Source organism: Octodon degus, unplaced genomic scaffold (assembly GCF_000260255.1).
Source record: "Octodon degus isolate 3935 unplaced genomic scaffold, OctDeg1.0 scaffold00009, whole genome shotgun sequence".
NCBI lineage: Eukaryota > Metazoa > Chordata > Mammalia > Rodentia > Octodontidae > Octodon > Octodon degus.
The window spans coordinates 11756767-11774577 of NW_004524585.1; the positions used below are offsets into that span (position 1 = coordinate 11756767).

At 37.1% G+C, this 17811-nt stretch overlaps 1 protein-coding gene across 7 annotated transcripts in view; it reads left to right on the forward strand.

Moving 5' to 3' along the window:
* Ppp1r12b (protein phosphatase 1 regulatory subunit 12B) overlaps positions 1–17811 on the forward strand; it is a 237878-nt gene that overhangs the window by 64619 nt on the left and 155448 nt on the right. For all 7 annotated transcript variants that reach the window (XM_023708000.1, XM_023707991.1, XM_023707997.1 and 4 more), the window contains exons 3-9: positions 742–860; positions 3927–4086; positions 5304–5448; positions 6451–6525; positions 8413–8492; positions 9931–10070; positions 15734–15846. In XM_023708000.1, the coding sequence (XP_023563768.1) occupies positions 742–860; positions 3927–4086; positions 5304–5448; positions 6451–6525; positions 8413–8492; positions 9931–10070; positions 15734–15846 (832 nt within the window). The remainder of the gene's footprint in view (positions 1–741; positions 861–3926; positions 4087–5303; positions 5449–6450; positions 6526–8412; positions 8493–9930; positions 10071–15733; positions 15847–17811) is intronic.

Genomic DNA, 17811 nt, shown 5'->3' on the forward strand with positions numbered 1-17811 from the left:
CTTGTTGACATTACATTTGCCAGGAACTAGAGAAACCTCCCATCCTAATGATTAAAAGCTAAGGGCATTGGAAATTAAATACCTGTGGTAGATTAACTAATGATCAACTTGTAATACCCAGACTAACTGAATCAGCATAGTGCTGGGTGTGGAAGGCTCACCTGAGGATTGCTGCTAACAGCATAAAAGCAGAACTGGAGGTGAAGATGGTATGCTGTTGATTCTCCAAGAAGCAGAGAAGTACTGTGGTTTTCCAAATATGAACTCAGCTCTTTTCATCATTGGGGGAGCTCAGATTTTCCCTGTTCCTGAGGATCAGGATGCTTATCTTGAGCATCATTTCCTGGCTGCGATGCACATCCCTCAGCTGCTGGCACAGACCCTTCATCCCACTGGCACAGCCTCTCTAGCTTCCAGCACTGATCTTTGGGCCTTCCCTGTGCAGATCCCTAATACAGATTTGCATGAGACTTTGCCATAGGCTCTAGGCCCTCAGCTGGATTCTTTGGGTCTCTAGTATGTGGAGAGATCTCCTGCACTCTTTTGCATTTCACTCTTTGGGTGAATGCTATAAAATAACTATAAATTATACATTCCCTTGTAAACCCTGACTACATTACCTTATCAGGACCATATTTAAATCTCCAGATAGGTCCCTGCTCCACAGTGAACTTCAGGTGCACAAGTATAAATTTGTATTAGATTGAGAAATAATATTGTATCCTGGGTCTTGTTGCGTAGGTACTTCATTAACCATGGAGCAAGTGTGGGTATGGTGAACAGTGAAGGTGAGGTCCCCTCTGACCTTGCAGAAGAGCCGGCTATGAAGGATCTTCTTCTAGAACAAGTGAAGAAGCAAGGTAACCCAGGAAATTGGCAGAGCTAGAGGAGACTGTAGCACCACTCCTTACAGCACACAGTCCGCTCCCTGTGTAGACTTTCTGATCATCACAGGACAGGAAAGGTTTAACTCTAAATGCACAGCATCAATTATTGGTTCTTGATATCACAGATCCTTTTAATCACACGTGAATACACCAAATGCCATTTTGAGGTTATATGCCTAATTATATAATTGGGGTGACCTGATGAGGGATGGCCACAGTTCTTACTGTGTGCACTTTAGTTGGATTTTATACACTCAGGATCCAAAGAAATAAATGGGATATGGCATGACCATATTCATTAATTTATTTTTGTGACTTTGTATCATTTATTTTTTTCTTTTTCTTTTCTTTCTTTCTTTTTTTTTTTTTTTTTTGCGTAACAGGGGATTGAACTCAGGCCTTTGCGCTTGCCAGAGAAGCGTTTAATCCACTGAGCCATCTCCCCGGCCCCCCTGTATCATTTATTTTTGAAGAAAACTAAAAATGGTGCTTATAAAGATACTTACTGTAGGGGCCGGGGAGATTTCTCAATAGGATAAGCGCTTGACTGGAAAATGCAAGGATTTGAGTTCAAAAACTTTTTGAAACTTTTTTTTCCCCGGTTCTGAAAAAAAAAAAAAAAGATACTTATTGTAGGCAGGGAGATAGCTCAGCAGCTTAAGCTCATGCCTGGCAAGTGCATTGTCTTGAGTTCGATCCCTGGTACAAAAAAAAAAAAAAGATACTGTAAACTCTGAAATGATCTTTAACTATACTAACCATGAAAATTACTGTGAATTTATTATGATGATGAATGGAATTTAGAAGAATATATATGTCATTAGCAGAAGATAACATCCATTACTTTAGTAATGCTTATTCTTTCTTTGTACTTTCGGAAGAATTCATTTCAGGGAGTATGATAGGATTCTCTTAGTAGAGGCCCCTACTTTCTTTCAGTCTAAAATAAAAGCAGGGAAGACAGGTCTTAGGAATTCTGCTGAAACCAAAACAGAACTCTGTAGGTGAGTTGCAGTGATTTAGTGGGGAGGGCACTGCTAAACAATTTTATCTACAATTTGTGGTTAATCTTGAAGGATTTAGCTCCAGTGGCCCTTCTTGATGTGATTCTTTGGCATACTGAGGGCTGTTTATACTAGTTTTGATAGATCAAATGACTGGCATACAAATTATTAAAATATGTAATATCTGGCCCTTTATAGAAAACACATGGAGCTTACCTTAAAATAGTGTCAACAGCTGTTTGTTTGTTTGTTTGTTTGTTTTGGCAGAACCGGGGATTGAATTCAAGCCCTTGAGCTTGCCAGGGAAGCGCTTGTTCCACTGAGCCATCTCCCCGGCCACAACAGCTGTTGTTTTTGTTGCCTTCTGTATATAATTTTTTTGTGCCTTATTGGATTGGAGACTTTTGTGCTTGGTTTACCCTCTTGTCTCACTTAGTTTCATCTCCTGAGATACATATTTAGGTTTAGAAAATCATGTATTTTAACTAGTTTTTAAAAATGGTCTTAGTTTGAGAATCTACCTTTTCTGTTTTGCTGGCTGACTTTTCAGTTAAGACACATGCTATACTAGAGCAGGTGTTCCTACGTATGCCTGTCTCTGCAGCACTGTGAACTCTTCAGTGTGTGGAGTTCTGGTGTGTTTTAAGTAGGTTTCTTCATCCCATCCATTCCCCAGATTAGACAGATAATCCATAAGTAATTCACAGGTTCTTATTTAAAAGCTGAGAGGTAACAGATCAAATATAAAGACTGCTAATGGGCATAAATACTCTTTGAATGGGTATGCTTTGTGTTTGGAACATGTTATTATATTATATAGTGAGGAATGCTCCTACTTTAGCCTGTCATCATTGGAACGTTATTGGCTCAAGGGAGGAACCCTCAGAGTCCCTTCATAATGCTGCTCTTTGGGCAGCTGGGGGGTGTCCCACTATGAGAGATTTTATTCAGGGCTTTGCACATACTAGGCAACTACTGTACCACTGAGCTACCTCCTTAGTCTTTTCTATAATTTTTTTTGGGGGGAGGGACAAGATCCCCCCCCCCCATAATACCTAGACTGGGCTTAAATTCGCATTCTTCTTGCCTTCGCCTCCTGAGTAGCTGGGCATTATAGGCATGCACCACCACTTCTGACTTCCATGATCCTTTTTTGGGAAAAAAAATTTATGTCTCCTTGAAAGTAGACTGGTTTTTAAGTTGTAGATCACTCACTCCTGTATTACTGATTATACATAGCTTTCAGGGTTAGTGCTTTTATATATATGTAGAAAAAAGTTTCAGGGGTAGTTGTTTTTAAAAGTACATCATATCTGAAACTAAGATTTTTCATATCCTCATATAGGTATAGTGACTGGAAAAGAAAAACAAAGGACTGAGGATTCCAGAGTTCTAGTGGCATGTCTGTCCTTGATGTGTTTTGTGGCCTTGAGCAAGGCACCAACTTTTCTATGTTTATTATTCTCATCTGGCAATGTGGATCATAGTATATATTACATTTACCTCAAAACACTGTTGGGAAACTAAAATCATTTAACATGTAAAAGGACTTTGAAATTTATAGCATTGTACAAATATTATGAAGTAAAATATTTCCTCTTCTGATTTTATGTTTTTTTTTTTTTTGCTGGCTCAGAATGCCTTCAGGGCAGGTTTGGCTAGCTTGAGTGCTGGGGATTGAACCACAGCAACCTGAGCCTGATGGCTTTGTTGAAGCAGGCACTTAAAGAACTGAGCTAAGGGGCAGGCCCCCTTGATTTTATGTTCTATTGCAAACAGTTTTAGTTTTGTTCCCTTCATGGGACTGCATCACATAATATTTAGCCTGATAGTTTAACCCTACTAAGACTACTAATGTACAAATGCCATTGTTTTTCTAAATTTGATAATGTCCAACTTGATGATAATGTTCAACTTGTCCAAATTGTTATTTGTGGTTATATTTATGATGTGTTTTGAATCTAAGGAAATATCTTGTGAGGCTTATGTGGAACTTTAATAATAATGCTGGCTGTCTGGTGTCTGGCTTTTATAGGAGTGGATCTAGAACAGTCAAGAAAGGAAGAAGAGCAGCAGATGTTACAAGATGCCCGCCAGTGGCTCAACAGTGGGAAGATAGAAGATGTGAGGCAGGCTCGCTCAGGGGCTACAGCCCTCCACGTGGCTGCTGCCAAGGGCTACGCTGAAGTCCTCAGGTATTGTCCATTTACATGAAGCAGTTTTGGCTTTCTTGGAGAAGAGATAAATTTTGGAAACAGAGAGTAAATTAGACTTTTCAATATGATGTCTTTTCTTTTTTGTTGTTGTTGTTAATTTCCTCTCTGATCATACAAGTTTTTTTCCTCACGTATTGTGGATAGTCCACCTCGCTCCTACTACCCTGGTAGCCTCTCTCTAACATGTATGATGTGAAATAGACTTGAGGTGTAATGGGTTTGAAGTAACCTCTCTCCCCTCTGAACTTGTCATTAATTTCCCTACAACCTTTTCTTCTTGTGATCTGTAATATAGGACATACTGGTGATTATTTTGTCCTTTTTAACTTAGGTAATTTTTTTGGCTCATTAGATCAATTCTATAGACCTTGACTGTGCAGTGTTCACCTGGAATAGCATAGTCAAATTCACATGAGGGATTTGGACTTCACTACTTTATCTATTCTTTTTTTCCTTGCATCCATACATACTTTGTGTAGCTCTTGGTGCTTAATGTGGACAGGCTTTCTCAAACACATTGGTTGCTAAAAGCAGTGTAAATGTACTTGCTGCTGGAGTCCTTTATATTCTGTCTAATTTAGAATTTCTAGTACATGTGGCAGTGTGTTGAACTCCACATATAGCTGAGCTTGACATTCATACTATGCACTAATATAGAATTTCTAGTACATGTGGCAGTGTGTTGAACTCCACATCTACCTGAGCTTGACATTCATACTATAGCTTTATAGTTTGCATGAGTACTCTGCAGATAATATTTGTAAACTTGGAGTTTTGAGATTCTACAATAATCATGTAATGTGTCAGATTAACCAGAAAGCTAGTTTGGGAAATAACCCTGAAGATGTAAATCTTCATTTTATATGTTAATTTCTCCCTTTATTGAAAAATAGAAAACATATTCTATGGTAGAGTTGTGTGCTTTGGCTAGCTGAATTAGGCTTTGGTTAATCTCAGTTATATAGCTGTCCCCACACACCCATTTTATTGTTATAACATGGACACATATAGGAAATACCATGTTGTGTGATCTTTTGGAGGGGATTGGTAATGATGTTTGATTGGTATTCAAAGTAGTAATTATGAAACTGGAGTTATGCTGTATAGGGCAGGAATAAATGTTAAACAGCTTATTTGGTAAGACAGAAACTATGAAATCAAGGAGATAAGTATATTATTTGGGGTTTTCTTCTTAGACTTTTAATTCAGGCTGGCTATGAACTCAATGTTCAGGATCATGATGGCTGGACTCCCCTCCATGCGGCTGCACACTGGGGAGTGAAGGAGGCTTGCTCCATCCTGGCAGAAGCGCTTTGTGACATGGATATTTGCAACAAACTGGTTAGTGAGCCTGTACTTCTAGTGTGAGATTGTGGCCTAGTTCTTGGTACAAAAAGCCTAGAGCCTCTGTTTAATGTCAGATGACTACTGTAGGGAAAAATACACCACTGGTAGCTATGATATTGCCTTCTACCACCTGACCCCCATCTCTGCTATTAACAGAAAGACATGTTTGCTATGAAAAAACTCCACTAACCTAGTCGTATGATTCTATGCTGAAGCCCCTAAAACAAACAAATAGGATAAAAATAGAAGATGGTTTTCCTTCATAAAAAATGAGCTTTGGTTAATCTAAGAAACTTAAGGTCATAATCTTTAATAAGTTCTGAACAATTTTATTACTTTTCAATGCAAAGTCCTTTAATGATAAATTTTATTCACATTAAGTCATTAAAAAATGTTACAGCAACAAAGATTCTTCAGTTTCAAAGATCACTTCAAGCAATTTATAGGCCCGTACAATTCTCCCTTATGCCTCTTGATTTTGCAGGAATCCAGAGACTTGGTCTTTTAATTAGATGTTCTTAGCTGCCTTTTATTGGTCCTGAGCCCAAATTTCATTCTTAAGGCTTTTACATGTTGAATGATTTTAACTTCCCAACAGTGTCTTGAGGTAAATGTAATAGATACTATGATCCTCATTTGCCAGTTGAGAAAAATAAACAGAAAAGCTGATGCCTTGCTCAAGGCCACAAAACACATGAAGGACAGACATGCCACTAGAACTTGGAATCCTCAGTCCTTTGTTTTTCTTTTCCAGTTTGTTTGCATACAATGTATACAAAAATGGGTCTATTGTCCAGATAATATCTCATTATATCTCTGTGGAGATTCCAAAATCTGAATAAAGCCAAAACACTTCTAGCCCCAAGCACTTTGAATGAAGGTTATTCTATATCAGTAGAATCAAAGACAGAAAGTAAATATTGAGGCATTCCTGTTAAAGTCATGTGAGCACTGCTACTGTTTTCTGTCAGTCATGGTCCCCCCTTTCTCTGCTAGGGCCAGACGCCATTTGATGTGGCTGATGAGAGTCTTGTGGAACACTTGGAGATGCTTCAGAAGAAGCAGAATGTGGTGAGTCTCTGGTCAATGCTTTTAAAGTTTTTCCAGGAGTTTGCATTCCGCACTAGGTTTCTTAGACGCTTGCTTTAATTATGTTTGCTGAGCGCAGAACTAGATATATCTTTATTCCCGAATTGTAAGTTATTTCATTGAGGAACTATTACCAATCTGTTAGAAGGAAGCATCCTGGAAACCCTGTTATTAAAATTTGCGTATTATAAGCTAGCTTTCAAGCTGCTTAGCAAGAACAGAAACTGGTGATAATCCTTGAATTCTAGAAGTGAATATATTCAAGTCAGATTTTTTTTTCCAAATAGGAAGTACCAGAATAAAGAACACCATAGCGTATTTTCCTTTGCTAATTGACTAACGGAATATTTTTTATTTAAAACAGATTGATTACAAAGAGGAATAAATGTCTTTCTTAACAAACACCATACTAAAGTTTATCATTTTTTATTCATCAGTAATTTATATTCATTCCAGATTCGTCAACCATCCAGAGTTATGTCCTCTTCTCCCTCCTCCTTACTTTAAATCTTCCTGTCTTGTTGCATGTGCTGTTTCGCCCAATGCTCTGTAGGAGACCTGTGTAAATGTGGTTCCCATGTATAGGCTGTCGAACGGGAAATAACCTCTCACTACATAGATGAAGAGTGAATAAGTCACATTTTCTACCCATAAAAAAAGATAAATAATTTGAGTGAGGAGAATAAAATTCAACCACAGGATAGGATGCCCTCCTTCCCAGTCACTGGCCTTTTTTTTTTTTTTTTTTTCCTTTCCATGTGCTTTGGCACAAGGTATATGAACTTAAGTTTGGGACAAATGTAGGATATAAGACAGTTCTGAGTCAGAAAATTAGGAAGCTGGGAAAAGTCTACCATCTCTAACCTTGGGTATGTTTAGCTAATGTCTGGATAGTAAAGCAAAGATTGTTGGTACTCAAAACTCAGTGGGAAAGTCGGATATATAAAACTGAAACAAAACTAGCTCATCTGGTTTTCATTATTAAATAATCAGGAATTACTGAAAGCTGAGACTTTCTAATTATAGTATTATGGTAGTAGTTTTGTTTAGTAGCAGCCTTCTTAATTCAAGATATATATTTTATGTAGTTTTTTGTATGTGTTCTTTTATAGCCTTAATTGAAAATTTTTATTTTGAAATAATTTTTAGGCTTACATAGAAATTTAAAAAAATAGTAGAGTGCCTATATATTGTTAGTCTAGTATATTTAGTTTTGTTTTTTTGTTTTTTGTTTTTTGTGGGTTTTTTTGTAGTACTAGGGAGCAAACCTAGGACCTTGTGCTTGCCAGGTAGGTGCTTATGCCACTGAGCTGTCTCCCCAGCCCAGTTTTTAATGTCAATATCACTTTTACTAAATAGCATTTTTATACTAATAGGAATGATATTTATCCTTGTATACTGCATAAGTTTAGATTCCAGGGTTATAAACACATTTTGTGTAGAGTGTGTACCTAAATATCAGACTGTTTTCTCTAGGGACTTATTTACTATTTCGTACCTATGCTTCCTTTAGAACTATTTCCAGCTTATTTCACTAAATGGATCATAACAAATTCCAAATTCCTGCTGGGTTTTTGGAATTACAGAAGCTTGGATTTTTTGCAATATTCAGCTTGGGTATTTGAACTAGGCAGCTTTCTCAATGCTTCAACACTGACTTTTCTCTTCTACCTTGGATGAGGATTTTTCTTCTGGCATTTTATTCTACAGAGTCAACTGATGTGATTCTGTTTTCCTCAGTTTCCCTAACCCCTCTTCACTGTTGATCCTATCTTTTTCATAATGATGGTATCTTTTTGCTTCTCAGTACTACTGATTTCTCACCAGCAGTCAACTACTTCCTTTTTTTTTTGTTTTCTCAATTTCTAGCTTCGAAGTGAAAAGGAAACACGGAATAAGCTCATTGAATCAGGCCTGAACAGCAAGTTGCACAGTGGACTCTTTAAGAAGTAAGATATTTAGGCTTGAGGGGTGGATGAGCTTGGCTATATAGAAGATATTAAGAATTTGTAAAATGAAGAAACTGTTTGACTTTAGCCAAATGACCTTCACACATGAAAGAAAGTTTGTGAGAAAGGAGATGGCATTGATATGGGGAGGAAGCACTGAAGACACCTGAATATGATTTAAATTTAAAGTTAACTGAGGCTGTATGTATGCAGCATTTCTTCTGTCCTACTATGGGCATTCTTGGTATCTTTTGCTCTCTTTACTATGTTGTGTGTTCCATAAGCCCAGGAACCATGTCCATCTTACTGACTCTGTTATATCAGTGCCTAGTATGATTGCTGGCAGGTAGAAAGTGCTCAGTAAATATTTGTTGAATGATTTTCAAAAATATTTATCTGCCCCTGTTTTCTAATTTGTAGTTTTCCCTGTAAGATAACCAGGCCCTATCTCCTTCTGCCATATTCTCTATGTCTGTGTGGTGGTGGTGGTGGTGGTGGTGGAGCACTAAGGATTACACCCAGGGCCTTCATACTGAGCCACATCTCCAAGTCCTTTTATTTATTTTATTTTTTAATACTAATTTTATTGAGAAAGTAGTAATTTTTTTTGTTTTATTTTAATATTTTATTTTTTTAATGAATTTTATTGAGAAAGAAATAGCAATGAAACAGTTTCAAAACAGGTCAGTAGGACAGTTACAATAATTAATACATTGTATATTGTTATCTTCATAGTAGTTATTTTTTTCCATAATTTTATTGAGAAACAAATAGCAATGAGAGTTTCAAACCAAATTGGTAGGACAGTTTCAATAATTAAAACATTGCATACATTCTTCCTAGTGGTTAATTGCTGTACAAGATGTGGACATGATATCCTATTTACAAACACCATTAAAACAAATCCCTCTATTCATTAAGAGAATGTAACTATATATCTATCCTAACCACTCTGAATACACAGATACAAAATGGACATTCATCTGTATCCCCTTTTTTTGTTAAGTTCTGTTATTTGAATATTATAGGTGTGTAAACTCAGCAAAATATTCTAAAAGAGTCCAGTAGCCCATAATAGAGACAGAGTCTGGTAAGTTGTTTAATGCCCAAGCTGACCTCAAACTTGTGATCTTTCTCTTACTGTGTTGCCTAGTTTGGCTTCAGATTTACAGTCTCCTTGCTTCAGCCGTTCAAGTAGTTGAGATTACTGTTATGGGTTACTAAGTCCATCTCAAGTCATACCCTGAAAAAACTAAATCTTAATCTGGAAAAAAACAGTGTACAGAATAACACATAGATATCGAAGAGGATTTGAATGTTTCTGCAGTTGCTTCTACATACAACTTTATAGATTGATTTACTGTATCGTAGCTGATTGTCATTGAACATAAGTGGTTTGTCACTTCAGACGTGCATTCAAATTTTATCTTTAATTTAGCAAAGAGAAGATGCTGTATGAGGAAGAGACACTGAAATCCCAAGAAATGGAGGAAGAAAACAAAGAATCCAGTAGCTCCAGTTCAGAGGAAGAGGAAGGTGAAGATGAAGCTTCTGAGTCAGAAACTGAGAAGGAGGCAGGTAATGCAAAGATGTTCACAGCAGAGATGTTCCATTTTCATTGCTTATTAGAGAGCCACAGAGGGCTGTCAAAAGAGTTCAAAGTTCAGTTTTCAAGGATAAATTGTCAGATTGCTAATTGGTTATAAAGCTGTGAGCTAGGTTAGAATATACGAGTTCCCGTGCAGCCATGTGATAAGGTGCACAGAGAAATCTTGTGCCGGGAGGTCAGGTGTGCTGAGTTGGACTGGTAGATGGCACATGACTAGACTCCAAAAAGAATAGTGAGAGCAAAGTAATGCAAAGTTACCTTTGGTCAAAAACTTGTAACAAATTTGTGGAAATTGGTGTTGAGTTCTTGGGGTTAGTCTGCTTCCCTAAATAGAACCCTAAAATCTCTTTTTCCTTTTTGTTTTCCTCCTGCTCCTTTTACTCACTCCTCATGTAAAGTTTCTTTAGTTTCTGGAGTATGAAGGAATAAGATCATATTAACCTTTAATACTCTTATTGAGACCATATGTAGTTGTTCCTCTGTATCCATGGAAGATTAGTTTTAAGACCCCCCCACAGATACCAGAATCATAGATGTTCAGGTCCCTTAGATAAAATGGCATAGTATTTGCATATAACCTATCACATGCCCCTGTATACTTTAAATAATGTCTAGGTTTACTTGTAATAACTAATGTAACTACCAAGTGAATAAATAGCTATCAAACTTTTTGTTCAGGTAATAATGAAAATTAAAAATAACTGTATGTATTCTATACTGATGCAGTTTTTTCCAAATATTTTCAGTCCTTGGTTAGTTGAATCCATGGATGTGGAACCCATGAAGGACTGACTGTACATCATCTGGAGCTTCTTAAGTTTATTATTTGACAAGACTGAAACGCTAACAGTGAATATGAAGCATTAAGCACTGAGCTTGGTTAGGTGAATAAGCTATAAAATAGATCATAGGTTTTAACATAGAGGAACACTGAAAAATACATACTACATGTTACTAAATAAATTTTCAGCTGAAACAGAACAGTTCTCATAGATGCATGAAAAGTGATGATGGTTAAGGTTTTATAGCACACATGTCCTTCACTTGCTGGCAAATTATACCTTTAGATTTGTGTCAGTAACAAGATGAAATGTTTCCAGCTAGACCAAATTAGAGGAGAAGGGTTGCACATTAAATTTATAATGGAGTCTGTGGTTTTTTTCCTGAACTCTGCCATAGCTGGCGTACCCATTATAAAGATATTTACTCTTTTGTCTGAGCCTCAGCTTCTGATGCAGTTTGACTTTGCTGACACAGTTTCTTTCAATCATGGGAAACTGCTGCCCTCCTTCATGGTTCAAGCTGAGGCTCATTTGTCTAGATCACTGGGTTTATTATACTTCCAGGTCTTAGCACAATGCCTGGCATGTGACAGATAGTCACATTCATTAATTTTTGTTGTTGTTGTTGTTATATATCTTAGGGGAATAGAAAAGTATCTATGTGTATAAAATACATGTTGTTTGAAAGAGCTAAATGCTGTCGATGGTATTCATGAACAAGAAAGATTATATCTAGTTCAGGGAATTGTAATAAAACTTTATATCTGTGTAGTGTTTTTCATTTTGCAGTGCACTTAAACATTTTTATTTAACCCTTATAAACACCCACCTCTTTTAGAATAGGAAATTGACTCTGTAGAAGGCTGGGAGAATTAGGTTTCATAGCCAGCCTGAGGCAGGCCTGAGATTCTGACTTTGATCTGGGACTCCTCAGAATAGTAGGGTATCTGGGGAGATTTTTTTTTTAAGAAGTGGAAGGTAAAAACCGTGGGGAAAGATGAGATCATCAAGGGAGAGTTTGCAGAGAAAAAACTGGAAAAGAATCTTGGGAATACCGTGTCTAGGAAATGAAGTGGAGTCAATGTAGGTTATAAAGAAGAATATGATCAGAGAGGTCAGAGAGGTTGAGAAAAACCATGATATACATTTCTGCCTCAGAAAAGCCAGAGCAGTCATGAGATGGGAGAGCTTAAGGATGAATCAGCAATTAGGAAGTTACTCGTAATCCTAGAGAGCAGTTTCAGTCGCCTGGTGTGGGCAGAAGCCAGCTGGTTTCAGTAAGCTTCCCTACTCATTTCTGTAGTTCTCTGCCAACTGAAATTTTATTCATGTCCCCAAACCCAGCTCAAGTCAGTTTCTAGGAAGCCTCTATATAAGTGCATGCAGGTTTTTCCTTTCCTGTTTCCTGTAAATGTTTGTTTGAAATTGTTTTATATAATTTTTAAATGCTGCTTAGTATTTGAGTAATTTGATTTTTCTCATTCTTCTGTTCTTCTCCACTGGCAAGTTGTAGAAGCATATGAATGTATTGTGTGTCTTGTTCACCGTTTTGTATGCCATAGTCCTTTCACAAGGCCTCTGCTTGGTAGGAGCTCAGTAAATTGGAAAAGTGCAAGGAAGTGGGTTACATAAACTTTTCCAGATGTTTCCTGTCACATATCTGTGTACTAAACAGATATTTGTTGGATATGTTATCTCCTTTTTTTTGGGTTTTTTTTGTGGAACCGGGGATTGAACTCAGGCCCTTGCGCTTGCTAGGCAAGCACTTATTGTACTGAGCCATCTCCCCGGCCCCTCATTTTTAAAGATCCACATATATAACGTCATAAGATGGATAGTTTTTATATTTCTTTTTTTTTCTATTGGTCTTTAACTTTTTTTCTTATCTTTTATTTTCTTTTATTACCTTTTTTAAAAAAATTTACTTTAAAGAGAGTATAGGAATAGTTAATATGACATTAGAAACTATACACATTTAGAAGAGCAAGATGACAGGTATTTCAAGCATGGTTTAGTATTACATATTGCTGTTCTCAGTGTAGTTGCCTAGTTCACAGATATCATCATGGAGAGTTAGTCAAGGTGTAAATTCTACCCATTAACTGTTATTTTTAAAAGACTGATGGAAATTCTTGGGACAATTGCTTTAGTCATCTTGTATATATACATGTATGGTTTCTGTCTCTACCTTATTTCCTATCTTTCTTCCTTTTTCTCTCTTCATTGTTGAGTCATAAAGTTCTGTTAATTTCTATTTAACTGTGTTTGTTTTACCTTTCAGTTTTTATTTCTTTTGAGTTCTTACACTAGGGAGACATCATATTTCTTACATGTAAGTTTTATAGTGAAGAATATGATTTTTTAAAAAAATATCTGGGATCGAACTCAGGACCTTGTGCTTGCCAGGCAGGTGATTATGCTGCTGAGCTATATCCCCGGCCCCATGAATTGTATTTTGAAGTTAATATAAAGATTTGATTTAGAACTTGTTTTCTCTTTTCATTTGACTTAAATGTTTTATGTATCAGTTATCTGCTGCTGCATAGTAATCTATCCCCAAATTTAGTGGCTTAAAATAACTTTATGTGCACTGAGTTCTATAGATTGGTAATTTGCAAAGATGGATGGCTTGTATTTCTCCTCATGGTAATGCTGGGCTCATCCATGTTTGCATGATCACTTGGTAAATCAAGTGAGGGGATGGCTGGAACCAGATGACATTATTCACCTGCTGGTGGTTGGCTAGGATGTGTAGGGCAAGTGGGCCCCATGTCTCCAATCATCAAGCAGGCTAGCATAGCTACTTCAGATGGCAGCTGGAATCTAGGAACAGAGAAGGCAAATATCAGTGTACAAGTACTGTCCAAGCCTCTAATTGTATCACATATACTAATGGTCCATTGGCAATGGCAAGTCACCAAGCCAAACTTAGAGTCATTATAAAAAGACACTTTACAGTGCTTTAGAGTCAGGGAGGTGTGATTTGTTGGGAGCTATTATTATAATAATCTACCACATTTGGGTAGTAAACTGGATTTCTTGAAGCTATAGATATTCTAACAGTATTTCAAGAATACCTTGAATATTCATAATAACAAGTATAAAAACACAGGGGACTTGCTTTGACCAGTAAGCTATGCAAATTTTAAGACGCCTCTAATTTTTATACCAGTTTTGTGTTGGATTGACAACTAGAAAACAGCCTGTAACACCCAGTTGAACTGATCAGCATGGTGCTGGATGTGGAAGGCCTGCCTGCGGACTGTTGCCAACAGCATAAAAGTAGAACTGGAGGAGAAGATGGTGTGTCCTTATTCTCCTGGAGAAGCTTGTCACACTAGTCTTCCTGATACGAACTTAGCTGCGCTTATCATCAGAGTAGCTTAGGTCCTCACTGTCACTGAGGATGACTGTGGTTCTCTTTGGGGGAGCTCTGGTCCTTACTTTAAGTGTTGCTTCCTGGCTCCAGTAGAAGGTCACTCACCTCAGCCTGCTGGCACCGATCATCCATCCCACTGGCACAGACTTTCTAGCTTCCACCACTGACTCCTGGGCCTTCCCAGTGAAGATCCTTGATAGATTTGTATGAGACATTGTTGTTTCTAGGCTTCCAGTTAGAGTTGTGGAGGACATTGCCATGGGCTGTAGGTCTTCAGCTGGACTCGTACAGAATATTGCCATGGGATCCTGGGCCCTCAGCTGGATTCTTTGGGTCTATCGTATATGGGCAGATCTCCCACTTTTTTTGCATTTGACTTTTTGGATGAATGTTATAAAATAATGCTATCAATTATGTGTCTTGTATTCAGTCTTTTCCTTTTTAAACCCTGACCATAACAAATTCTCACAAGGCAAGAATTAAAATCTCTGATTACTATGTGAGAATAGGTATTCAAATGTGATAAATATCTTGCCCAGTGTCACACATAATGTGGCTTAAAATTGTCATATAATTCATGGAGAGATAACTCTAGGGCTTTGTTTTCAGAGTACATAAACTAGAACCAGAACCCAGTAGGTGCAGGCACTGTGCTAGTTATTTAGTAGGTAATAATAAGCACAATAGACAGCTTTCTGATTGGTGATCCTACTCAGTTGGATGACTACTATTTGTTATGTGACTTTGGTTTGGCCCTGTAATCCTTATAAACTTTACTATCTTTATTTGCTATCATAACCCTGAGAGTTCTCATTATTTGGAATCTGTTGGCCATTTCACTGACCAACAGAGTATGTATTTTGACTTCTGAGCCATTATCCATGGCATTTCTTCCTCCTCACCTGCTGGTTGGTATTTTCTCCCAGCTGCCTCCAGTTTCATTTTTCTGGAATCACTGACTGTGTAGCAGCTCTCCTTATTGTTTCCTATCTCAGAGGATCTGCCTCTTTTCTGAAATCTTAATAGTACTTGTTGTCCTGAATCAACCAATTCGATACCTGAAACGTATATGATTATGTGTTATTCTTACAGTGTGTCTTATCTCTTTCTCTTAATTGCAATTACCGTCAAAATGAGGTCTATCTTTTTCTTCTGTCACTCTTTCCCAGCTCTCCTAAAACATAGAATGGACTTCACAAGTAGTTTACTAATGAATTTTATATATAAGTAAAAATGTAGAGACAGTTTTCTGTTTTCATCTGAAAATTGAGTGTGGGGCATACCAAGAAGAGAAAACCATTGATTTTATTTTATTTTGCCCACAATTGCTAGAGTTCATTCTAGTTTGAATTAAGTTATTACACGGCCCTGATTCTCTGTTTTGACAGTGAGAAAACCTTTTCTTTTATCTGTGAAAGATAATACACAAAAGTAAGATTTTCATACTTATACTTATTGCTTCTCTTAACAGATAAAAAGCCTGAAGCCACTGTCAATCATTCCAATTCTGAAAGCAAGAGTAGTAGCACAGAGCAGACACCAGCTCCAGCTCAGAATACCTTCTCTGCCTCTTCTGCTAGGAGAGTGAGTACTCTGGAATCAATTTGGGTATTACATTCCCCCCTAGTGCAGTAACACATTTAGAAAGGCCTTAATAATACCTCCTTATAAAACAATAAAGATATATTTTTGCCTGTCTTAATTTGTTCATAACAAAAATGCTACATATCATCAATCTAGTTCTGGAGGCTGCAAAGTTCCAGATACATGCATCAGTGGATTCAGTTCCTCCCAATGGCTCTCTTTGAAGAGAGGTGCCTTCTTGCTGGCTTGAAGAGGGTGCCTTCTTGCTGCATTTTGCCATAGTAGAGAGAGATGGAGCTCTGGTGCTTCTTCCTCTTCTTATAAGGGTACCAGACTTGTTGGATTAGTGCCCCACCCTGTTGACCTCATTAAGCTCTATAACCTAACTCATAGGCCCCTTCTCCAAATTAAGTCACAATATGGGTTAGGGATTCGACATCTGAATTTTGGAGAGGTACAAGCGTTCCATAATAATTGCTTCCTAGGCTTATAAAACCATCAGTAATTATCTGACCACAAATGTGTTAAGACCACAGAGGGTAGCATAGTCTGGGACAAAAGAAATTTTGTCATTTGCCTGTTTTCCTCATTTCTGAAGTTAACTAGGTATAAAGTTTAGACTTCTCTAGGAAGATATACAGAATACAGGTTTATTTTGATGACTGTTTTCCTCTTTCAACTTATTACAACTTCACATTCATAAGTAAAGTCTTTATACTTTGATGGGTAGAGGACAGAAATAGAAAGAAGTTTTGAAATACAAGAGACACTTCCTGCTCCAGCTTTATGTCTTTTAGAATCTGTAGACCAGCAAGACCAAGTTGAATGGTGACCCTGGCTCCTCAAAGTGTAAAATTAGTCTCAAGGTTAAAAATAGATCTGGATTCCTTCAAATGAAGCTGTTGAAAAATACACTGATTTTAGAGACAGAATAGATATACAGCTACTTTCTCTTAGTTCAATGAAAAGAAAGATTTATACTAATAGTGTTTAGACAAGATATCTTGTCTGCATCTTGTACTCTGAATAACTACTACGAAGACAACAATATGCAATGTATTAATTCTTGTAACTGTCCTAACCTGTTTTGAAACTGTCTCGTTGCTATTTCTTTCTCAATAAAATTAATAAAAGAATAAGAAATAAAAATATATTAAAAATGAATAAAAAAATAAAAAATAGAGATGTTAAATCTTAGAAATATTAACTTGATCTTCTAAGTTCCTTACGAATTAGAAAGATGGGCTAATGGAATCCTTGTGGAAATGAGGGACCAAGGCCTGGTTACTTGTTTATTTCTAGAAGCATTATTGAGCAAATTTTAGGTAGACTGCAGTCTTGTTTGATATCTAGACATTTTCTTGGACCTGATATACTGCCACTACTTCCAGATGTGACCAAAGTTCCTATTTTTTAAAATAATACTAAATTTAAAAAAATACAATAATTATTCCACTTTACCAGAACGATACTGGGAAAGAGGAAAAGGTTCCTCTTGGAATCAGGAATTTTGTAAAAGGGAAGGAGCAATTAATTGTCTATATTCTAATGCTGGAAGCGAAGAAAATCAGAGTTGGAGAGAGGGATTTAACACATTAGTGTTTTCACTGCACCAGGCAGATGGCATAGCTAGTGTTGAGAAAACAACTGACACCACCTTGCAAAAGTCCTCACACCTTGTAAAAGGGCTGTTTGTTGCTTGGTACTTGACAGACCAATTATACCCCAAAGGTCCTTGAGCTAAAGCTAATTTATGATGTTTCCTTGGTTTATAACTAAAGACAATGTAAGTTGGCTAGCTTCTGCTCCCTCTTCCTTTTTTCTCCTTCTTGCTCCTGCTTTCTCTCTCTCTTTCCCTCCCTCATTCAGTAATATTCTCTGTCTCTCTCTCTGTTTCTGTCTTTCTGTCTGTCTCTCTCTCTCTCTCTATATATATATATATATCTATAGATAGATAGATAGATA